Source organism: Callithrix jacchus, chromosome 12, assembly GCF_049354715.1.
Source record: "Callithrix jacchus isolate 240 chromosome 12, calJac240_pri, whole genome shotgun sequence".
Classification (NCBI taxonomy): domain Eukaryota; kingdom Metazoa; phylum Chordata; class Mammalia; order Primates; family Cebidae; genus Callithrix; species Callithrix jacchus.
The window spans coordinates 21295796-21320158 of record NC_133513.1 but is presented as its reverse complement, the minus strand read 5'-3'; the positions used below and the strand labels follow the sequence as shown (position 1 = coordinate 21320158).

The 24363-nt window shown below is 51.8% G+C and overlaps 1 protein-coding gene across 10 annotated transcripts in view; it reads left to right on the top strand.

Annotated features, from left to right (window-relative positions):
• The first annotated feature begins 4221 nt into the window (after positions 1–4221).
• Positions 4222–24363, top strand: part of GPRC5B (G protein-coupled receptor class C group 5 member B) — a 30078-nt gene continuing 9936 nt past the window's right edge. The window contains exons 1-3 of one of the 10 annotated variants that reach the window (XM_078344827.1): positions 4222–4384; positions 5062–5246; positions 17522–18552. In XM_078344827.1, coding sequence (XP_078200953.1) covers positions 17523–18552 — 1030 coding nt within the window. In that variant the 5' untranslated portion in view covers positions 4222–4384; positions 5062–5246; position 17522. Of the gene's footprint in view, positions 4385–4491; positions 4601–5061; positions 5247–5582; positions 5728–6082; positions 6235–7059; positions 7327–8139; positions 8310–17521; positions 18553–24363 lie in introns of those variants that run through there. The other 9 variants (XM_078344825.1, XM_035267109.3, XM_078344821.1 and 6 more) reach the window with 9 other exon arrangements.

Sequence of the window (24363 nt, the reverse complement as noted above, 5' to 3'; positions counted from 1 at the left end):
GTTTAGGTATATGCCGATACTTTATATCCTGCCTCGGACAGAGTCAGTGCCCAGTAAAAATTAAGAGCTATTGTTCTCATTTAAAAGAACTTGGAGGCTAGGTGTGATGGCTCACACCTGTAATCCCAGCACTCTGGGAGGCTAAGACTGGTGAATTACTTGAAGCCAGAAGTTCAAGACCAGCCTGGCCAACATGGTGAAATCTCATCTCTACTAAAAATACAAAAACTTAGTCAGGTGTGGTGGTACACACCTGTAATCCCAGCTACTCAGGAGGCTGAGACACAGTAATCTGAGAGACAGGGTTGGCAGCAAGCTGAGATCATGCCACTGCCCTCCAGCCTGGGTGACAGAGTGAGAGTTCATCTCAAATAAATAAATAAATAAAATTAAAGGACTTGGAGAGGTAATATTGGTAGGTAAATACCTACCAAAATTCACCCTATTTCAAATTAAAGCTAAAGAAATTTAAAAGTACTTATACAATAAACCTATTACATGTTAACATAAAAGGTTTTATGAAGAATGACTATATTTTCCAAAAGAGAAAGCCGTGAGTGAGAAGCACAGCGATAGTTTACATTTTTCAGAATCTCTGAAATGCCTGACTTAATAGAAAACAGCAGGACCTTCACATCTGCTCCCGCCATCGGTCTGTTGCAGAATCACATATCCAAAAGCCCCTGGGAAACTCCACTGTACGCTCATGAGAGTGAAAGGGGAATATAAGGTTTTATTGCTATTACAAAAACGGTTTTGATCTTGCAGATGGGCGGAGAGGTTCCCTGGACAACACTTCAAGAACGACTTGGTACATTGAGGAAAGAGAGAGAGTGGAGGCCAGGCGCGGTGGCTCACACCTGTAATCCCAGCACTTTGAGAGGCCGAGGCAGGTGGATCACTTACAGTCAGGAGTTCGAGACCAGCCTGACCAATGTGTTGAAACTCCATCTCTACTAAAAAATACAAAAGTTAGCCAGGTGTGGTGATGTGCACCTGTAGTCCCAGCTACTAGGATGACTGAGGCAGGAGAATTGCTTGAACTCGGGAGGTGAAGGTTGCAGTGAGCCCAGATCACACCACTGCACTCCAACCTGGGCAGCAGAGCAAGACTCCATCTCAAAAAAAAAAAAAAAAAAAAAAAAAAACAGAGCAAAAAGAAACAAGCATTTTTTCATGTTTTCACCCAATTAGTACTCACCAAAAGAATAACAAGTAACTAGCAACCAGGTTTGGTCTCTTGACTCAACTCTCCAAGCCCTTTTAAATTAAAACGACACCCGACCCCTACTGGGCACTGACTGAGATCACCTGGCTGCTACACACGGCTCCAACAGGTGGAGACTATATGAGCCCCTTCCTCTCATAGATGCAGAAACCAAGATGCAGAAAAACAGTGATTTCTCTAAGGAGACGTGGCCATGTGGAGATTTCATCCTCAGTGTTTCTGAATCTCCTCCCACCCTGTTTAGCAATGGTCCGAGGCTGCTTCAGCCTGCAGACCCGGTGATTCTTATTTAATTGAATTGGTCCAGGGAAGTACCCAGACACCCTTTTTTCTTTTTTTTTTTGTTTTTTGACTCAGGTTATTCTCATGAGCAGCCAGGACCGAGAAGGGCCAGGCCAAGATCTTACCACTGAGAGTGCAGTCCTGGCTCTGGCAGTCCACCGGGAGCTTTTGGGGGTACAGAATCCTCTCCCTCCCTCTGAACCAGAATGTTCATTTGGACAAGAACCTGGGTGATTTGGAAGCACATCACAGTGTACTAAGGAAAAACTAAGAGAAAGTATAGCTGATCATAGGATTCCTGCCCAGGGGTAAGATAGCAGGATAGGGCAGTGGTTAGAGCCTGGACTCGGGCTGGCACATCCAGGCTCTGCCTCTGCGCTCACTCGCGCTCTCTGTCTCTCTCTCTCTCCCTCTCTCTCTCTCTCTCTCTCTCTCTCTCTCTCTCTCTGTTTTTTGAAACGGAGTTTTGCTCTTTGTTGCCCAGGCTGGAGTGCAGTGGTGTGATCTCAGCTCACTGCAACCTCAACCTCCCAGGTTCAGACAGCTCCTGCCTCAGCCTCTTGAGTAGCTGGGATTACAGGCACCCACCACCACACCCAGCTAACTTTTGTATTTTTAGTAGAGACGGGGTTTCACCATGATGTTGGCCACGCTGCTCTCAAACTCCTGACCTCAGGTGATCCACCTGCCTTAGCCTCCCAAAGTGCTGGGATCACAGGCATGAGCCACGGCACCCGGCCTCTGCCCTCTCTCTTAAAGTGGATCCCACATCACTCTAAGCTTCATAACTGAGTAAAGATAAATAGTCTGACATTTCTGAAACCTCCACCAGGGAAGTTCATAGACACCTATAAATACATAACCTAGAATTGCAACCATTCAAATCATTCTTTGTTTTACATAGGGGTAGAGGCTTGAGTTTGCTTGGGGGCAGACAGTTCCTTTGTTTTGGGGACACAGCAAGGGACCTTCTAGTAGTAAACTGGCAAAGCAGAAACCATTTTTTTTTTTTTTTTTTTGAGACGGAGTTTCGCTCTTGTCACCCAGGCTGGAGTGCCATGACGCGATCTCAGCTCACCGAAACCTCTGCCTTTCAGGTTCAAGCGATTCTCCTGCCTTTTCAGCCTCCCAAGTAGCTGCAATTACAAGCATGTGACACCATGCCTGGCTAATTTTTATCTTTTTAGTAGAGAAGGGGTTTCACCATCTTGGCCAGGCTGGGCTCGAACTCCTGATCTCAGGCGATCCGCCCACCTCAGCCTCCCAAAGGGTAAAGCAGAAACCTTCTATGAAGATAGAGAGTGGCTTCTGTGACAGAGTCGAGTCGGGAGAAAAGGAAGGGAAGGGAGAAGGGAAAGGGGCCACACCCTTTCTACCTGGCCCTGGGATTGGGTTTGATCACCCTGAGACAGTGGTGAACTCTCCCAGGAGGTGAGGCTCCTTGTGACATTGTCTGACCTGGCAGCAAATGACACCAGTTTAACCATTGGTTGAGAATATGGCCTTTGGAGTCAGATGGCCTGGATTGGATTCTGTCTTTGCCAACTGTCTAACCCTGGGGCAGTATTTAACTCCTCTTAGCCTCAGTGTCTCCATCTGTAAAATAGGGAGAATAATAGTTTCTGGCCTAAAGGGTTATTGGAAAAATTAAATGAGTTAAAGAATTTAAGGCCGGATGCAGTGGTTCATGCCTGTAATCCCAACACTTTGGGAGACCAAGGCAGGTGGATCAGGAGGTCAGGAGTTCGAGATAAGCCTGGACAATATGGTGAAACCCCATCTCTACTAAAAAAAAAAAAAAGTACAAAATTAGCCAGGCATGGTGGTGGGTGTCTATAGTCCCAGCTGTTTGGGAGGCTGAGGTAGAAGAATCGCTTGAACCCAGGAGGTGAAGATTGCAGTAAGCCGAGATCATGCCACTGCACTCCAGCCTGGTGACAGTGTGAAACTCCATCTCAAAAAAAAAAGAGAGAGAGAAAAGAAAAAATAATTCAGAACACTTAGAATAGCTCCTAGCTCACAGCAAGCACTATGTGCTCAGCTATTACTTTTATTATTATCATCCATGGGTGTTTGAACTTTTTTGGAGGGATGGAAGGAATGGAAGGAATGCCCCTGTCACTCAGTGTCCTCCTTCATTTTCACTCTGTGCTTCCTGTGGTGTCATCACCCAAAGCGAAACTGACCATCACAGTCAGGGTCCTCTGTAAAACTAGTGGGAAAGGGAATGTAACCCTAACTGCAGTGTTAATCATTTCATACTAAGGGCTTTCCACATGCCAGACCCTGCGTGAAGCACTTTACATGTAACATGTGTTAGACCTTCACAACAACCCCAACAGGCACGTACGATCAAAAAAATCTCCATTTCACAGACATTGAGGACTTGAGGCTCACAAAAGTGAACTTGCCTGCGTTTGCAAAAGGATCTCGGCGTCAGTTCCAAGAGCTGCCACCAGGTGGCAGTGCTCATCCACTTTCCAAATGAGCAGTCTGGCGGGAACACACTAGGAAAGGGTCGTCCTGCAAATGTTTGATGAACACCTACTGTGTACCTGGCACTGTTCTAGGCTCTGAGGATCCACGCAAATAAACCAGTCGCGGGGAGGGGGAACACTGCCTTTATGGTTCTTCCCTTCCATTTTCCTTTGACTATAATAAAAGGTATCCCAGAGAGACTTGCCCAAGGGGGATGTGGCCTAACCGAGACCGGAACTGGGAGGCTGGAGGCTTGCGGGAAGGGATGGGAGAGTATCTGGAAGGCCACTGTCCCCAAAGATCAGAGACTGAAACTATTCCCAGAGGGCAGGGTTCTTCGTCCCACCTTCCTGCAGCCCCCGGGAGAGAGGAGCAGGAGTCTGTCCTCTTACTATGGTGTCTTACGTGGCTGGGAGGGTTGTGACGACGAGTGGGGGCGGGGGGGGGGGCGGGCGGGGGGGGGGCGGGCGGTGTGGGAACCGCGGAGTGGGGGAGGAAATCTCACCCTGAGAATCTGGAGTGCGGGGAAGGGATGCTGCTCAAAGGTCTGTTTCTGGTTTTCGGGGGGCCACCTGAAATTGCCCGGGGTTTGCTGGTCCGAAGGTCACCCAGGTAACCAGCCCTATATGGGGTGTGGGAGCGCAGCTCCCAAGCCTGGGCGAGGCATTGCCGACCTCGGAGAGGCCAGTGGACTAGGACAGGGTGAGGGGGACTCCGTGCCCAGGCGGAAGGCTGTCCCGTACCCCTCCTTAAAGCAAGTCCCACGGCCTCCCCGCAGACACGCGTCCGGGCTGTGCCCTGAACGCCTGCAGAGCGTGTGCCCCCTGCAAGGCTGTGGATGTGTGCGTACGTGGGTGATGTGTGCGGTAGGGGTGGTGGCGATCCTGCGTAGGGACGCACGTGAGGGATGCCCCGTGTGGACGTGTGTGTTTGAAGGCGCCGAGGACGCGGGTGTTGGGCTCAGTGTGCGTTAGGGGACAAGGACACCTGGGAGGTGGGTACAGAGGAGAGAGAGGAGTGTGTCCAGGAGGGAACCTGCCTCGAGGAGGCCTAACGGTGTGCGTGTGCCTAAGTGTACACCTGGGCGTTGGTGACTCTGGAAGATATTCGGCGGGATTGATCCTCTCCGCATCCTGGACCCGGCGCTGGTGTGTTTCGGGGAAGTTACTGCTTATGAACCCACCTTGGAGCGTGGCCTGGGCACAGGAAGCCTCCTGCACTGGGACCCCTCCGTACCCCTCGGTCGCGGTCCCACTCGGTAAGTGTATTGGACGGAGGGGGGTGTTCCTGCAAATGGATCTACCCTGGGGAGTTGCAGGCTCGTCTGGACTGTTCACTGGCGCACTGTGGTTGTGGGGCAAATGTCCCCGAATTGGGGACACGGGAGGTGGGGGTGATCGTCTCAGCGATCCGGGCTGGAAGCCACAAGCTTGGGCCCCGGAGGTGCAGGCAGGCGGCGCCTAGCCCCGCGCGGAACCACTGTTGGGGTTGGGGGGACCGGGGTGGGGAGCGGAGGCCCGGGGGCGGGGCCGGCCGGGGGCGGGGGCGGGGCCGCGGCCGCTGCTGTAGCGCGGGCCGGGCCAGGGGGCGCCTCGCGCGGCGGCGGCTCTGGCAGGCGCTGCAGTGAAGCTGGACCCGCAGGCCGGTGTGCGTGTAGCGGGGGCCGCGGCCGTACTGCAGAGATGTGACTCGGGCCGAAGGCCAGCGGGAGCGTCGGCGCTGCGGGGTCGCGGGGGTCGGTGAGTGCGAGCGGCGCGGATACGGTGAAGGACACCGTGGGGACCCCAGAAACTTTTCCCGCCGTGGATTTCGGAGGATGGGGAGGGTCCGCCTCTTGTGTTTTTATAAGCGTCCCTCCATCCCCAGCCAGGGAGTTCATTGCTAGGGGAGATGCGGGATCTGGGCGAGAGGAATCCTGTGCCGTGGGAGCGGAGCCGTAGAAGGCTGGGCGGGGGAGGCGAGGGGACGGGGATCTTTACTTGGAAGGACTGTGACTGGATCCGGTAGAGATCCAAGTCTCCCAGGAGGGTCTCGGGCCGACCACAGGTGAACGGCAGCTGGGAACATAAAGGAGCCCAGCCATGTCCTAGTGACGCCTCGCGTGTGAGGAGTTGCGGGCTGGTCCTGGAGCCGCGTGGGGGGCTGACCGTGGACAGGGCAGGCGCAGCCGGGGGCGCAAGGGCTGGACTCTGGGGGAGAACAACAGCACCTGTCGCGGGGACTGGGGGCCAAGCCCGCAGCCGGCAGTGAGTGCGCATTACTGAGCAAGGGGAGGGGGGACACCGCGGGAGGAGGCGGGGAGAGGGCAGAGCTGAGACCTGGGCTGGTGACTGGGAGGAATGGGAAGGGGGGGCGACTGCATACAATGGCGCGGGGTGGGGGGAATGGTGCCCTTCCAGACTGGGGGCACTGAGACCTCTAGGAGAGGTGGCTAGGCTGGGGGTAAGGACTAGACCTGTGCTCTGTCTCCTCTCCTTGGGGAACACGGGCTTCCAGCCCTACGAGGACCCCACACATCCCGAGGTCCCCAGCGCTTGGGCCGAAAAGAGAGCTCTCGAGAGGAGCCTGCTCCGGCCTTGGCCCCGATTAGAGCGCCCGGGGTGGAGGAGGACCACCGACCTTGCCCCAGAAGTCTCCCCTGTGCAGCGGGTTCACTCCTCCGTCCTTGCTTGGTCACACCCAGGCCTAGCCAGTCCCCGCTTTCACGTCCCCCGTTCGCTAAGGGGGCGGCTCCTTGGAGCTCGGACAAAGGCCCCTGGAGTGTGGCGGGCAGCGGAGTCCCCGCCTGGGGCCCCAGCCAACGCGCCACATTTGCCGCCCAACTGCACCAGGCCGGGGGGCACCTGAACAGAGCCCAGAAAGCTCTGGGGGACCCCTCAAAGACAAGAGCAGTGGGGGAGGGATCTGGCACAAAAACCCCGGCACTTCAGCCAAGGAACCTTCTTAATTCAGAAGTTTCTTCGGTGGGGACGCTGGGCTTGCGGGGGATTCAGGCTTTGAGTTACACTGCATGCAAATGAAATGTAAATAGAATGCAAATTGGCATCTGTCGTTTGGAAACCCTCCCGGCCAGTTTGGTATCTTAAGACTGTGGAGTGAACAGTTTCCTCTCTGCTCCCTGCTCTAAGTCTGGAAAGGGGTCAGCTAAGTTGGGAAGGGAAGGAGATTCCAGGGGGAAGGACCGGCCATTTGGGGCACAAGCAGCAAGACAGCCAGTTTTGTTAGAAAGATAAACTCGGAATCTTCATTGGATTAGTATGGTATTTCAAGACGTGCCAGGTGCCTAGACACTGCCTTGTATGAAACGGACAAACCGCTGCTCTCCCGGAGCTGGGGAGGTGAGTGCACAAACCCTAAACAAACCCGTAGCAAATGGTTCTGAAATCCGATTGGGATAAGGACCGCCAGAAAATCAGATGGGGTGATGTAAAAGAAGGTGACAGGGGCGTAGGTACCTGAGGAGACTGCTGGGGGAGTGACGTTTGAGGGGAGCCCAGCTAGAGGCGGGGCGTCGCTGGGAGGTCTTGGGGGAGACTGATCCTGGAGGAAGGCACTTTGAGTGCAAAAGCTTGAAGGTGCGAATGAGCTTAGAGGAACTGAACAAAGGCCATTGTGGCTGAAGCTCTAGGCAGATTTGGGGGTGGGGATAGGGGAATGGTAGGGACCAGCCAGGTCACGATATTTGGGGCCATGGAAAGGAGTTTAGGGTTTATTCTGTTTGGACCAGTGAACCTTTGGAGGGTTTTGAGCAGGAGGCCATGGGATCTGATTTGTAGATGCTCCCCTGATGTCCACAAGGATATGGAAAATAGCCCCCTTTTCCATTCTGCCCGTGGGGATAGAGATGCTGGGAGCCTCCAAGGGGCTCTGTCCAGCCTTGGGGGACCACATTGAGCCTGGCCAGCCACGGCAAGCCAACTGGAGGAGCAGCTCAGGCTTTAAAATCCACTCCCGACTTAGAAGCAGTTTGTATCCACCCTAACCGAGCCACCCAGAGCCCCACAGCCCCATAAGCACTTTCTCACATAGCTTCCTGGGGATTCCGAGTTAGTCACATTTTCTCCTCGGAATTACAGCCTAAGAGGAACGGACCACAGTGGATTGGGCAGCTAGGATGCAATTTGCATTTAAATGATTGCTTTTATTTACAGGACTGGAGCTGTTTTGCATATTCATGGATCACAGAGCTTGTGTTCTTGCAACCCTGTTTACTAACCTAGGAGGATTCTGTAATTTGAGAGCCCTCAAATTTGCCAGTGGTCTAGTCAGCAATGGGAAAGGAAGATTAGGAGATCTTCTAACTTGGAAAAGGTATCAAAGGGTGAGAACTGCGGGTCTGGGAAAGAGCTTAAAGTCAGGAAACCTTGTAACAGTTTAATCCTGCAGAGCAGGAAATGGAGTGAGCAGGGACCGAGTGTGATGCTGAGGTGCTTGGGGAGACGACTCTGCAGCTCCATCCTGGGCCTCTGCCAGACACGGAGGGTTCAGAACAGGGATGCAGCGGAAAGGCCTTGAGGTCAGGAGCTGGGAGAAATGGGTTCTAGTCCCAGGCTGGCCTGTAAATTCCAGTAAGCCTCTGGACAGTTCTTCTGACCTCTCTGCCTTCATTGTCCTAACAGGAAAATGAAAATCATGTTTGTCTTTTCTTTTTTGAGACAGAGTTTAACTTTCTGTCCCCCAGGCTGGAGTGCAGTGGCACAAACTCGGCTCACTGCAAACTCCGCCTCCCGGATTCAAGAGATTCTCCTGCCTCACCCTCTTGAGTAGCTGGGATTACAGGTGTGCACCACCACACCTGGCTAATGTTTGTCTTTGTAATAGAGACCGGGTTTCACCATGTTGGCCAGGTTGGTCACAAACTCCTGTCCTCAAGTGATCTGCCCACCTCAGCCTCCCAAAGTGCTGGCATTACAGGCATGAGCCATCATGCCCAGCCGTGATTGTGTTTTTAACAAGTAATTCACTAAAAAGCTGTTGCTTCCTCTGTGTCGGGCACCAACCTGACTTTTCTTATTTTATTTTATTTTATTTATAATAGAGACGGTCTTCCTATGTTGCCCATAGTGCTGGGATTATAGGCATGAGCCATCACACCAGGCCCAAACTGAGTATTTTACATGTACTTTTCACCAGCCTTGTAAGACAGCGCTATCATTATCCCCATTTTACACATGAAGAGACTGAGGTTCAGAGAGGTTATGTAATGCCCAATGTCACAGTTCTGTCTGACTCTCCGCTTCTGGCCTACTTCCCACTGAGGCCTTTCAGTCTGATGGGAGTGTAAACTGTGTACCTGTATTCATATGGGTACTGGGTACTGGGTATATGTGCAGAGCTAGGAAATCCACCCACCCACCCCTACTGCTCATTTTATCTTTCCCTTCTGTGTTCCAATGCCTACCGCGATCCTAGAGAAGGTGGGTTAAGATGCCTCTAACTTGCTAGACACTGGGAGGGGACATGGCTGAGGGCGAAGGAAGCCAGGGTAGAGCTCCCTGGTAGTAGCTGGAGCAAGGCCAGTAAGAATGTTCTAGAACGGTTTTGTACTGTCTAGAACATGTCCCCTTTCCTGAGGGGGAAAGGGAAGATGGGGATGCTGGTTCCCAAGAGAATGGCTGGTGTCTGGTCTCTGGGTGTCGGGGCTCTGCAAGAGAGACGCCTGGTTTCAGAGCACCCCAAGGTCCTCTGCCCTGGGCTCTTCCTCCACAGCGAGGCTCCCACTTAGAGCACCTGCTGCTGGTGCTGGGAGTCCCCAGGGCCAACCACCCCTAAAAGCGTCTCCCCTTCACACCATCTTGGCGAGCTCTTTGGTCGGTGTGTGATGGGGAAGGCTAGAAGCCAGCAGTGAACAAACGATCAACCTCATTCCAACACAGTCTTTTCTTTTTAAACTTTATTTTATTTTATTTATAACAGAGACAGAGTCTTGCTATGTTGCCCAGGCTGCTCTTGAACTCCTGGCCTCAAGCAGTCTCCCACCTTGGCCTCCCAGAGTGCTGGATTACTTGAGCTTGGAAGCCAGCAGTGGAGAAACACCTAGGCAAGCCACCTCATTACAACACCATTTCCGTGGCAACCGCCCGTTCTAGAAAAATCCATTTCAGAAGAGCTCAGCACCTCAGACAAGGGGGCATTTGCCAATCTTTTTTGTCTATGTATTTATTTCCTTTTGTTATTATTATATTTTGATCAGGGTCTTATGCTGTCACTTGGGATCACGGCTCACTGCAGCCTCAAACTCTTGGGCTCAAGTGATCCTCCCACCTTAGCCTCCTGAGTAGCTGGGATTACAGGCACATGCCACCTAATATTTGTATTTTTGTAGAGACAGGGTTTCACCATGTTGCCCAGGCTGGCATCCAACTCCTGGGCTCAAGCGATTTGCCTGCCTTGGGCCTCCCAAAGTGCTGGGATTACAGGTGTAAGCCACCGCACCTGGCCTTTTTAATTTATTGAATAGACACTTTATATAAAGTACTTACCCTGTTAACTACTGTCCTAAACCCATATCAGAAACTGGGAGGTCTGATATGCTAAGTTCACTCTGAGGTATGGCCTTGGTGTAGCCTCTGGGCAGGCCTTGTTTTCCTTCTCATGCAAGGAATCCTGCCCGCCTGCGTTCTGATCTCTTAGACCCCAGCACGTGGAGAGAGAGTATGCTGTTCCTCCACCTGCTAGCTGCTTCCGGCCCCTCTGGAGAGTGTGTGTGTGTGAGAGAGACAAACAGAGAGAGGAGAGAGAGAGAGAGATGCAGTATATTTGAGAGCATCTGAGTGAGTCACATTTCTAGGAGCCTGGCTGGCAGCAGAGGTAATTAGCATGTGAGCTGGGTCTTGTGCGCTCGTTCACATTTATTCATTGCTCCTTTTGAGAAGCACACGGCTGCATCCCACGGGTTTGTTGCCATATATTCATCCCGTCCCAATCAGCCCCGCCTCGAGGCTGACTCGAAACCTCTAATCTGGTATTGTTCCTTTTGGGGCTCCTGGAGAGCTGCCCAGTTCTCAGGGGTGGGAGGCACCAGGTGGCTAATTTAGCAGGATGGGGACTTACCTGCCAGGGGGCACAGTGGATCATGGGCATCGCCTGCCTTCTCTTGGGCTGGGTTGGGGAGGTGAAGGAGCTGGGGCCCTGGGTTTCAGCTCTCGCTGCTGTCCGTGTCCTTGTGTATCCAGCCTCAGTACAGCCCAGCATTGCCTGCAGCACTTGTGGAAGCACTGGAGGCTGGACCCACTCCCTGAGAATCTGCATTTCTAAGGAGCCCCCGGGTGATGCTGCTGCTCTTGCCAGGCCAAGAACCAAACTTTGACGTAAACCTCTCAGACCCTCAGTTTCCTCCTCTGTAAATGGGAATGAGAACACCCGCCCTTTTGTGGTGATGTGAGGTTTGGAGATCACATTTATCCATTCATTCAGCAACTGGACTGTGAGCACTGCCCATGTGCCAGGCATGGGGGAATTGGTGCAGAACAAGACAGACAAGGTCCTGGGCGTGGGGTAGGGGTTGAGGGAGGAGGTGAGGAACAGACCAAAAGAGTAATCCAAATAAAATAATCTGGCCTGGTATGGTGGCTCAGGTCTGTAATCCCAGCACGTTGGGAGGCCGGGGTGGGCAGATCACTTGAGGTCAGGAGTTCGAAACCAGCCTGGCCAACATGGCAAAACCCCATCTCTACCAAAATACAAAAATTAGCCGGGTGTCTGTGATCCCAGCTAGCTGGGAGGCTGAGGCAGGAGAATCGCTTGAGCCCAGGAGGTGGAGGTTGCAGTGAGCCGAGACTGAGCCGCTGCACTCTGATCTGGGCGACAGAGCAAGACTCTGTCTCAAAAAAATAAAATAAAATAATTGAAAATTGAGGTACACGCTACAAAGACAACAATCAAAAGTATTGACAAGGACAGGGAGAATCTACTTTAAGAAAAACAGAGTCTCACTGTGTTGCCCAGGCTGGAGTGCAGTGGCACAATCTTGGCTCACTGCAACCTCCACCTCCCAGGTTCAAGCCATTCTTTTGCCTCAGCTTCTCAAGTAGCTGGGGTCACAGGCACATGCTACCAACCCTGGCTAATTTTTATACTTTTAGTAGAAACAGGATTTCACCATGTTGGCCAGACTGGTCTGGAACTCCTGACCCTAAGTGATCTGCCTGCCTCGGCCTCCCAGAGGGCTGGGATTACAGGCGTTGGTCACCACGGCAGGCCAGGGAGAATCTACCGTAATTGACTTGCCAGCCAAAGACTCAGCAAGTGATACTTCTAGGACTTCAGTGTGTAGCAAAAGCCCAGTACAACTGCTTGCTTCCTGCCGTCACCTCTTTGTAGCTGCGTGACCTTGGACAAGCCTGCTGACCTCCCTGTAGCAGGTTTTACCTCCTGTAAAATGGAGACAGTAATAGTACTTACCTTATAGAATTATAATGTGGACCATTAGGTATTCATATACATGGAGTACACGGAGTGCCAGCTCTCCAGCACTGTAAGGGTTAACTAGTTATTGTTGTTGTCACTTTGGCTGCAATAGACAACTCTGGGGGGGCATTTATGAATTCCCCCAGAAATCCTAGATGAGCTGCCTTAGCTTCGGTGTTTGAGGCAGTGTGTCACACCCCTCCCCAACCATCCTCGGCATTGTTCTATGGAGTGGGGTGGCTGTCACCTCATGGGAAGCCTTGGCAATGATAATGACCCACTTAAGACAAATGGGGGCCGGGCGTGGTGGCTCAAGCCTGTAATCCCAGCACTTTGGGAGGCTGAGGCGGGCGGATCACGAGGTCAAGAGATCGAGACCATCCCGGTCAACATGGTGAAACCCCGTCTCTACTAAAAATACAAAATATTAGCTGGGCATGGTGGCGCGTGCCTGTAATCCCAGCTACTCGGGAGGCTGAGGCAGGAGAATTGCCTGAACCCAGGAGGCGGAGGTTACGGTGAGCCGAGATCGCACCATTGCACTCCAGCCTGGGTAATAAGAGCGAAACTCCGTCTCAAAAAAAAAAGACAAATGGTGCCATCCATTGCATCTATATGCTCAGATGTTGGGTAGGGAGGACTTCCTGGAAGAAGGGGGCCATAAGATGTGGGAAGAATACTAGAACTTCTTTGTTGGCAAGGAATAGAAACCCAGCTCAAACTGGCTTAATCCTAAAAAAGGGAGCGGGGGGAACTAGGGGGAGTTAATTGGCTGCTGGAACTGCAAACACCAGGCTGGCTTCAGGCATGGATGAATCCAGCCATTCAGTGTATTAGGACGTTGCCCATCCCATAGCCGTTTCCTCTGACACAGCTCTACTCTCAGACAGGTTCTCACCCCATGATGGCAAATGTGTTCTCTAGCTTCCGGCCTCCATCCTCGTAGTTTCTCAACCCCAGCAGAAAGGGAAGACCTCCTTCCAGTGAGTGCTAGAACAATCCTAAAGCTGATTCTCATGGGTCTGGCTCAGGGTCTCACGTGCCTGTTCATGGGTCACTCACTGTGGCTTACGGTAGCACAAATGCTCTGATTGGCCAGGCCTGGGACAGATACAAGGTAGCTCTCTCCAAGGAAGAATCAGGTACTCTCTCCAGAAGTGGGAGAACCGGATGCTGGACAGCAAAAACAACAGCTGTCCCGGAAGACAGAGTTCTACCCTCAGAGATGAATACAGAAGGCAAGAGTGTATCCACTTCCCATGTCGGAGAGGAGTCGGGAGCTGGAGACCTGGACCAGGGCCACAGAGCTCCGCACCATTTCAGAAGCTTGGCTGCCATCTTGGTGTTGGCACCCTCCATACAGGTTTTCTGCTGTGGCTGCACGGCTGAGCAGGAAGTGGGAGGAGCCGGAGAAACCAAAGTCCCAATTTGCAGCCAGGCCCAGAAAAGAGGTCCCCCTCCGAGAGTGAATGCAAACGGTTGAAGCAGGCCACGTTCTTGGCCGGGCACAGTGGCTCACACCTATAATCCCAGCACTTGGGGAGGCCGAGGCAGGTGGACCATGAGATCAGAAGTTCAAGACCAGCCTGGCCAAGAACGTGGTTTATTAGAAACCCCATCTCTAATAAAAATACAGACATTGGCCGGGCATGGTGGCAGGCACCTGTAATCCCAGCTACTCGGGGGGCTGAGACAGAGAATTGCTTGAACCCAGGAGGTGAAGTTTGCAGTAAGCGAAGATCGCTCCACTGCACTCCAGCCTGGGCAACAGAGTGGGAGTCCATTTCAAAAAAAAAAAAAAAAAAGAACATGTTCTTGCAAAGAGACGCAGGGTACAGGCCTGCTGCTGAGGGGCCTGACTGGGTTCATGGCATCTTTCCCATCAACCCTGTCTTTAATTGCTCCACCTTGGCACAGTTAACCGGTAGTCCGGATAATCCTTTCCAGCAGGAGCTGTCCTATTATAGGATGTCTAGTGGCGTTCCTGGTCTCTGAGATCCCCCATACCAATTGCATCTCCCTCCCTAGTTCTGATAACCAAAAATGTCTCTAGACATTTTCAAATGTCCCCTGGGGGTCCAAACTGCACCTCATTTGGAACTTGGGGCCTACAGGGGGAGGAGGGGTTGGGGACGGGGTAGTAGTCAGGACTGAAGAGCACATTCCTGCCTGTCATCCTCACAGCCACCCTGGGGCTGGCTGGGATTAGAGAGGCTGCCTGGGGCATTGCTTGCTGAAACTTGCTGAGAATTCTCTTCACTGAGCTGGCCATTGATGAGATGTCTCAGGGAAATCCACTCCAGGCCCCCTCTACCAGGTCAGGGACTGGTGGCATTTTGTTCTGACACCTCCAGTTCATAAATTCTGATCCCCCGTGGGCTTTTAGGACCTCGTGACAAGCAGTTGTGTTTAGGATGATGTTTCTCCAAAGGGTGATAGGTGGAAATGTGCCCAGTGGGTATGCAACATGGGTCACATCCACGAGTAATTTTATTTTATTTTTTATTTATGTATTTATTGAGACAGAGTCTTGCTCTGTTGCCCAGGCTGGAGTGCAGTCGCATGATCTCGGCTCACTGAAACCTCCCTCTGCCTCCCGGGTTCAAGTGATTTTTCTGCCTCAGCCTCCCAAGTAGCTGGGACTACAGGCACGTGGCACCACGCCTGGCTAATTTTTTTTATTTTTAGTAGAGATAGGGTTTCACCATGTTGGCCAGGCTGGTCTCAAACTCCTGTCCTCAAGTGATCTTCTTGCCTCAGCCTCCCAGACTGCAGGGATTATAGGCATGAGCCCACATGCCCTCAATGAGCAATTTAAATGTCTGGAGATAAGTACTTGAATGTGTTTAGTTTTCTTTTAAGAGAGTTGATTCAAAAGTTAAGTAAATAACTGCCCAGGTGACGTGTGGACAAAGCGTAAGTAGCTGCAGTGGCACACCGGCGACCAACATGACAGGATCACGAATAAGTGCTGGGCTGCAGGCTGACAGTCAATGCTTGGAGTCTGTCCTCGCCCCTGAATGTGCCTAAGCAGGAGGCCAGCGCAGGATGCTGGCCAGATGTCTTCCATTCGGAGCCTGCCTCCTCTCATCAATAGGCAAAGGACCTGAGCCCAACAGCCTCAGGCACCTTTTCCTTCAGTAGCATCAATAATTTATGCCACTGGAAGGTCCTCACAGCCAGGGCAGGATCTGAGATGCTCATAGGCTCTCCGTGGTCGATACCGCATTTACTTAGGGAAGCCCCAGGGACGCACTGGAGCCCCGGGAAGGCAGCTGGTTGCAACCCCACACGTGAGCTGAGCTGGGGCAGTAAGGCTGGCTTGAGATACCTGGAAACGAGCATCCAGCCAGCTGTGCAGGCTGTGGCTTTCCCAAAGATCAGGCTCCCTTCAAAACCAGGAGCTGGTATCCATGAGGTAGAGGATGGTCCTGACTATGTTTCCCATGCATTCAGTATTTACTAAACATCTACTTCATGCCAGGCGCTGTATGTTGCACTTGAGTCTACAACAGTGGTTCTTGTCCAGGCAATTTTGCTCCCCCAGGGGACATCTGGCAGTGTCTAGAGACATTTTGGGTTGTCATAGTTGGAGGAGGGGACGTGCTGCCAGTATCTGGTGGGTAGAGCCCAGGGATGCTGCTAAACATTCTCCAGAGCACAGGACAGTCCCCCACGACAGAACGATCCAGCCCAAATGTCAGGCGTGCCAAGACTGAAGGAGCCTTGTCCGCTGGTGAACAAGAGAGACCGTGTCCCTGCCCTGCCACTTCTTGCAATGAAGGAAGTCAGGATGGGAGGACAGGAGGAAGGGAAGGGAGAAACAAAGTAAATAGGCAGAAAGTGACCAACGAGATTAGACCAGAGGCTGTGGTGGAGAGGAGTGGGGTGTGACCTTGGCCAAGGTCTGAGTGACAGTATCAGAGTTGAGCTCAGCACAGGGAGGGGGAGTGGCCAGGCAGAGGGAGCAGAGGGGCAAGAGGAGACTTGGGTTAGCCCAAGTCAATGAGGCTGCTGTGTGGTGTCCAGCTTGTCTCCCGGCAAGAGAGAAGGCAGCAGGGAGAATTCTGCAGGTTTCCCAGGGAGAGACGCACTCCGGGGAATCCTCCAGAGATGTTCTAGAGAGCAAGCGTGGGAGGTGAGGGAGAGACTCAGCGTGGAACCAAGGAAGACAGCTGCTTTTGTGTTTACTACATTTGAAATGCTGGCAGCCCAGCACTTTGGGAGGCCGAAGTGGATGGATCACATGAGGTCAGGAGTTCGAGACCAGCCTGGTCAACATAGCGAAACCTCGTCTCTACTAAAATTACAAAAAAAAATTAGCCAGGCATGGTGGCACGCACCTGTAATCCCAGCTGCTCAGGAGGCTTAGGCAGGAGAATTGCTTGAATGTGGGAGGCAGAGGCTGTAGTGAGCCAAGATCGCGCCCCTGCACTTCAGCCTGGGCAACAGAGAGACTCTATCTTAAAAAAAAGAAAGAAAGAAAGAGAAAAAAGCAATGCTGTGAGTCTTTGGAGTGAGGTCAAATCCAGGAGTTGAGTTGTGTGACCTTGTGCAAAGGTTGTCACCTCCTGGAGACCCTGTATTGTCACATGTAAGATGGAGGTCCTAATAGGAGCTGTCTCACAGGGCATTGTGAGGACTGGATGCGTCCATTTCCTGGCCCGGGGTCAGTCGGCAGTAATGTTAGCTGTTAGCCTCAAGAAGCTGAGACCGGGTAATGCGTGCCACTCATTCTCCCAGCACAGCACTTGGCCCGTGGCTGTCTCTTTAAAGTTTCATTTTTTCCCCTTATTTTTCGAGAGGTCAGATGTGGCATGGAGTATGAAATTCCAAGAATACAAAAGGGTACACAAAGAAGTTGGCCTCCTTCCCGCCCTGTCCTCCAGCCACCAGCAAAGATGATTCATGGTTCTTCCCTGTACCCAGCCAAGGGTACAGATGGGACCCAAGCCCTCCCTGCCTGGAGAAGGGGGCACATTTTCCTCTGTGTGCAGAGGAGCTGTGCGCACTCGCAGGTTTGAAATGAGGCAGGTCCTCTTCAAGAAGTCAGGAGAGGGGGGAGTCTTCCAGTGAATTGATCTTTGGTTCCCCTCAACCATCCCCCCCTCTTGGCTTTTCTAGAATGTTCGTGGCATCAGAGAGAAAGATGAGAGCTCACCAGGTGCTCACCTTCCTCCTGCTCTTCGTGATTACCTCGGTGGCCTCTGAAAACGCCAGCACGTCCCGGGGCTGCGGGCTGGACCTCCTCCCTCAGTACGTGTCCCTGTGCGACCTGGACGCCATCTGGGGCATCGTGGTGGAGGCGGTGGCTGGGGCGGGCGCCCTGATCACGCTACTCCTGATGCTCATCCTCCTGGTGCGGCTGCCATTCATCAAGGAGAAGGAGAAGAAGAGTCCCGTGGGCCTCCACTTTCTCTTCCTCCTGGGGACCCTGGGCCTCTTCGGGCTGACATTCGCCTTCATCATCCAGGAGGACGAGACCATCTGCTCTGTCCGCCGCTTCCTCTGGGGCGTCCTCTTTGCGCTCTGCTTCTCCTGCCTGCTGAGCCAGGCATGGCGCGTGCGGAGGCTGGTGCGGCATGGCACGGGCCCTGCGGGCTGGCAGCTGGTGGGCCTGGCTCTGTGCCTCATGCTGGTGCAGGTCATCATCGCTGTGGAGTGGCTGGTGCTCACTGTGCTGCGTGACACGAGGCCAGCCTGCGCCTACGAGCCCATGGACTTCGTGATGGCCCTCATCTATGACATGGTACTGCTCGTGGTCACCCTGGGGCTAGCCCTCTTCACGCTGTGTGGCAAATTCAAGAGGTGGAAGCTGAATGGGGCCTTCCTTCTCATCACGGCCTTCCTCTCTGTGCTCATCTGGGTGGCCTGGACCACCATGTACCTCTTCGGCAATGTCACGCTGCAGCAGGGAGATGCCTGGAACGACCCCACCTTGGCCATCACGCTGGCGGCCAGCGGCTGGATCTTCGTCGTCTTCCACGCCATCCCTGAGATCCACTGCACCCTTCTCCCGGCCCTGCAGGAGAACACACCCAACTACTTTGACACGTCGCAGCCCAGGATGCGAGAGACGGCCTTCGAGGAGGACGTGCAGCTGCCACGGGCCTATATGGAGAACAAGGCCTTCTCCATGGATGAACACAATGCAGGTAAAGTGGGCACTGCCCGGCTGGGTGAGGCCCAGGGACGTTCATCCCAAAAGACGTTCTTCCTCCTCTCTAGTGGGGATGGGCAGCCCCAGTGCCTGGGCAGTCCTAGAAGATCAGAGCCCACAGATGTTAGCTCCTACGCTGAAACTGACCCAGATGTGGGCTTGGGTTGGTTGGTTGGTTGTTTGAGACGGTGTTTCGCTCTTGTTGCCCAGGCTGGAGCGCAATGGCACAATCGCGGTTCACTGCAACCTCCGCCTCCCGGGTTCAAGCAATTCTCCTGCCGCAGCCTCCCAAGTACCTAGGATTATAGGCACCCGCCACCAGGCCTGGCTAATTTTTGTAGTTTTAGTAGAGACGGACTTTCACCATGTTGGTCAGTCTGGTCTTGAACTCCTGACCTGAGGTGATCCGCCCTCCTTGACCTCCCAAACTGCTGGGATTACAGGTGTGAGCCACCATGCCCAGCAAGGTTTGGGTTTTGAGTTCTTTTGTGTTTTGGGGTTTTTTTTGTTTGTTTGTTTTAGATAGGATCTTGTTATGTTTCCCAGCTAAGTACAGTGGCGTGATCATAGCTCACTGCAATACTGCAACCTGGAACTCCTGGGCTAAAGCAGTCCTCCCACCTCAGCCTCCCAAGTAGCTGGGACTGCATGCGTGTACCACCATGTCCAGCTGATTACTTTATTTTTTTGTAAAGACAGTGTCTCATCATGTGGCCCAGACAGGTCTCAAACTCCTGGGCTCAGATGATCCTCCTACCTCAGCCTCCCAAAGCTCTGGCATAAGCCAATATGCCCAGCCTCAGATATGGATTTTTATTAAGCTTCCCCCCCCCCCCACCAATTGCCACCCAATTTGTTTTAACAATACAAGTTTCTGGCTTCTTTTGCAAAGCTGAATCTGGCATCACTGGTCCAAGTTTTCCACCGGGCTGCATGGTCTGAAACTGACCTGAGCCCATGTGCACTGGAAGGCCCTGCCTCTGGCCCCTCCTGGCATTGCAGCTGCCCTTTAGATGGGGATCCACTTGTCTGTTCACCGCACTCCCCACCACACCCTACCGCTCCTGAGCCAGTTGCTGTATAGCACAGTAACCTTAATTCCCTGGCCCCCCCCAGAGCACTTGAATCTACAATCCATGTGCTGGATGGATGTAGGGGGCCGCAAGAGGGATTCTCCCATCCCCTTTCCTACCTCAGTCACCAGGAATATACTAATTTGGGCCCTGGAGGCAGATGTCTGTGTTCAGATCCTGCCCCTGCCACTTCCTAGGTGTGTGGCTTTGAGCAAGTTATATTGCTTTTATGAGCCTCGGTTTTTCTCATCTGGGAAATAGAAATAGCAAGAGACTGTACCTCATGGAGCTGTCAGGAGAAGGAGCAAGTGAGTACAAAGCCCTCTTGGTACCGGGTATGCCTTCTGCACATCTTACTTGGCTTCCCCTGAAAGGAGAATCTGAGATAAGGGCTCCAGTGCAGGTGGTTTACTGGGGAGGTGGTCCCTGCAAGGGAGAATGAGACTGAGAAGGTGGAAATGATAAAGCAAGTACATTAATGAACCGGTCTCACCACAGGCAACAGGGGCTCGATCGCGCTGGGAATCCTCTAAGGACCTCTGTTGAATGAGCCTCAGAATTGGCCTGGGAAGAAAAGGGAGGCTGGGGCATCTGTCCACCAGCTCCCATCTCCCAGTGTTATTTTGTTTCTCATTTATGTTTTTGGTTTTTAGGGATTGGGTCTCGCTCTGTTGCCCAGGCCAGAGTACAGTAGCACAATCACAGTTCACTGCAGCCTTGACCTCCCGGGCTCAAGCAGCCCTCCCACCTCAGCCTCCCCGTAGCTAGGACCACAGGCACACATAGCCACACCCTGATAATTTCTTGTTTAGTTTTGGTAGACACAGGGTCTCACTATGTTGTCTAGGGTGGTCTCGAATTTCTGAGCCCAAGTGATCCCCCCACCTCGGCTTCCCAAAGTGCTGGGATTACAGGCATGAGCCACAGCGCTGAGCCTCCCAGCATTATTAATATCCCCTATAATTCTGGAGACTGGGGTGAACAAGTATCATCCGCTCCAAGGCAGAAAAACAGATTTGCTGAGCACTTGAGATGGACACTGTCTAGGTACCCAGGGCTATCTGCCGCTGCTGCAGGAGGGTTCAGAAGCGAGGTCTTGCCTAGGGGATGTGGCACAGGAACCCAAAGCCCCCGCTGTCAATACTTGAGAAGTATCTCCTAGAATCGTTATTTGAAAGGAGTCAGCCAGCGTCCCAGCACTTGAGATTGAATAAACTTGCCCTTTCTCGGTTCTTTGAAGATGCATCAGAGCTACAACATGAATAATAATAATAACTAGTGTCGTCATCATTTGTTGAGCACTAACTATGTATCAGGCACTTTTTTTTTTTTCAGAGTCTTGCTCTGTTGCCCTGGCTGGAGTGGAGTGCAATGGCATGATCTTGGCTCACTGCAACTCCGCTTCCCAGGTTCAAGTGATTCTCCTGCCTCGGCCGCCTGAGTAGCTGGGATAACAGGTGTGTATCACCACACCTGGCTAGTTTTTGTATTTTTAGTAGAGACTGGGTTTCTCCATGTTGGCCAGGCTGGTCTTGAACTCCCAACCTCATGTAATCCACCTGCCTTGGCCTCCCAAAGTTCTGGGATTACAGGCGTGAGCCACTGCACCCGGCCACTATTGGAAATCTTTGACCTGCATTAGCTCATTAGTCCTCACCACCACCTAATGAGGTAGGTCTTGTTATTATCCCCATCTTACGGATGAATAAATGGAGGTTCTGAGAATTAAATGACTTGCCCGAGGACTTCAGATTGTCATGATTCCCTCTTCAGTGACATTCATCCAGGGGCCTGGTGCATGAGCCATGCTCAGTAGCTGCCCATCCCATCCAAGACCATCCACATCCTTCTTTCCCATTAGATGGACCCCTCCCCTTGGCCAGACTGACAGGAGGGAAAGCTAGTGGCTCCTCTACTAGACAGGGCTGGAAATCCCGATGTGGCCTTTATCAGATGCTCTTTTTCCTACCAGGAAGTTCCAGGTCAGCAAGCCCCTGTTTTCTTTAGATGTGGAGTCTTGCTCTGTCACCCAAGCTTCCAGTGGCATGATCTCAGCTCACTGCAACCTCCACTTCCTGGGTCTAGCAATTCTCCTGCCTTAGCCTCCTGAGTATCTGGGATTACAGGCGCATGCTGCCACATCCGGCGAATTTTTTGTGTTTTTAGTAGCGACACAGTTTCGCCGTGTTGCCCAGGCTGGTCTCGAACTCCTGAGTTCAGGCAGCCCACCCACATCGGCCTCCCAAAGTGCTAGGATTTCAGACATGAGCCACCGCACCCAGCCTACCTTCCTCTTCTTAAAGCACTTAAGCATAACCCATCTCACTGAGATGTCAGGATGACTCTGTGCATTTGGAAAGATGAGGACTATCAGTCAGACCCATGACCCATTTTACAGAGTGGAAAACTGAGGCCCAGGGATGTCAGGCAACTTGTTCAATCATTGGCTATAAGGATGTGGCAGAGCAGGGAGGGAAACAGTTGGTTTTCTGAATTCCATTACTTCATCCTTTCTTATAAAAATGCAGGCAAGACTTTACAGCCAGATAAGATCCAGAGATGCAAGGGCTCTGGAACCCAGGTTGGTGTCAGCAGAGCTGGGCCTGGTGCGGGGATGATGGAGAGTCTGGAGGTGCCACATACCCTGTCTGTTTCACAGGGACACATTCCAAAGCCAAGGAAGTTGTCCTTCCATTCCCCTCTTTCTAGATAAACATATTTTCATTACTCTTTCCTGGTGGCAAATAAGCAACAATAATCAGCAAGGAATCATGTAAGTTCAGCAAGTAAAAATAACAGCCAGGTGTGGTGGCTCACGCCTATAATCCCAGCACTTTGGGAGGCTGGGCGGGCAGATTGCTTGAACTCAAAAGTTGGGACCAGCCTGGGCAACGTGGCAAGACCCCTGTGTCTACTAAAAATACAAAAGAATAATAATAAAAATAATAGCTGAGTGTGGTGGTGCACACTTGTAATCCCAGGTACTCGGGAGGTGGGGTGGGAGAATCACTTGAACCCAGGGGGCGGAGGTTACAGTGAGCTGAGATCGCACCACTGCAACCTAGCCTGGGTGACAAAGGGAGACCTTATCTTAAATAAAAAATAAAAGAAAAGAATAATAAACAAAAATTGTTTAAAATTCCTTTGCCCAGGGGCAACGGTTTGCTTCCACCTTCACATACAATAGGGCAACGTGCTTCTTTCTTTTTTTTTTTTGAGAAAAAGTTTTGCTCTTGTTGCCCAGACTGGATTGTAATAACACGATCTCGGCTCACCACAACCTCCGCCTCCGGGGTTCAAGTGATTCTCATGCCTCAGCCTCCCGAGTAGCTGGGATTACAGGCATGCGGCCACTACGCCTACCTAACTTTGTATTTTTAGTACAGACGCGGTTTCTCCATGTTGGTCAAGCTGGTCTCGAACTCCCAACCTCAGGTGATCCACCCATCTCAGCCTCCTGAAGTACTGGGATTGCAGGGGTGACCCACCTTGCCCAGCCTGGCAGAGTGCTTCTTAACTGTGCTGTGCTTTACAATCACTTGGGCTGCTTTAAAAAATTACCAACCCTTGCTCAATTGTGATTAAGCCTGAGTTTGGGATTAGGTATTTTTAAGCTCTCCAAGTGATTCTCAGATGTAAGTAACCAGGTTGAAAGCACTGGTTTAAGTGGTGGTCTTCAGCGTGCTTGCTTTAAATCAATGTTAGGGAGGTAGCTGCAGATCAGTAACTGCAGAGCTACAGTTTCCTTTTAATGATGAGGCTTAGCCTCTCTGTGCCTCAGTTTCCTGTCTGCAAATAAGAACTCATGAAGTTATTGTAGAGATTAAAAGAGATCAGCCACTAGAATGCTCAGAATGATACCAGGCCCCCAGGAAGCCCCCAGCAGAGGTGAGTTATCTTACAGTGTAAAGACCATGATCCTTGAGTAGCTGTGGCATCCTGGTTTTACTTCAAGGAAGTGGAACCATCATGTTCAACAGTAGTGTTTCTTCGCCTTTTGAGAGTCATGGGTGGCTTTGAGAATCTAACAAAGCCATAGAACAAGTCTTCTTGCCATTAGGCCCTGTCACTCAATTTTCTGATCTGCTGCTGGTAAATATTCTGCCTGCTTCTGGCTCTCGATGATAAACAGGGCTGCCATGAAGATTCTCATGCATTCATCTCAGGCTTTTGATCAATTCGTTCCTTGCAAAAAATTTCCTAGATACAGGTTAAAGAGCCTGCTCTTCCAATTTTAATACAGTACCTCTTCACTGGGCATTATTAACGGGTTCTTGCAAACTGCGACTTTTAAGTGATGCATAACAAAACCAATCTTTTTCTCATCAATTTCAGCAAAACAATGACACCATTCAAGAACCTCTTGTACATTCTTTCACTTAAAGTTGCAGTTTTCAAGAACCTTTTGATGACATTAAATGAGGAATTACTGTACATACTGCCAGATGGCACCCCAGAAAGTTAGACCAGTTGACTATCCTTCCCCTTGATAAATGCATCAAAGCCCCATCTCCCCATCTCTCCACCTCTTCAGCAACCTTGGATGTTGTCAGATCTTTTTAAAAATAGCCATCTTTTGAATCATCCCAAATGTATGTCCACCAAAATTCACATGAAGCTGGGTGCAGTGGTTCACAACTGTATCCCAGCTCTTTGGGAGGCTGGGGCAGGAGGATTGCTTGAGCCCAGGAATTTTGAGACCAGCCTGGGCAACATAGGGAGACCCTGTCTCT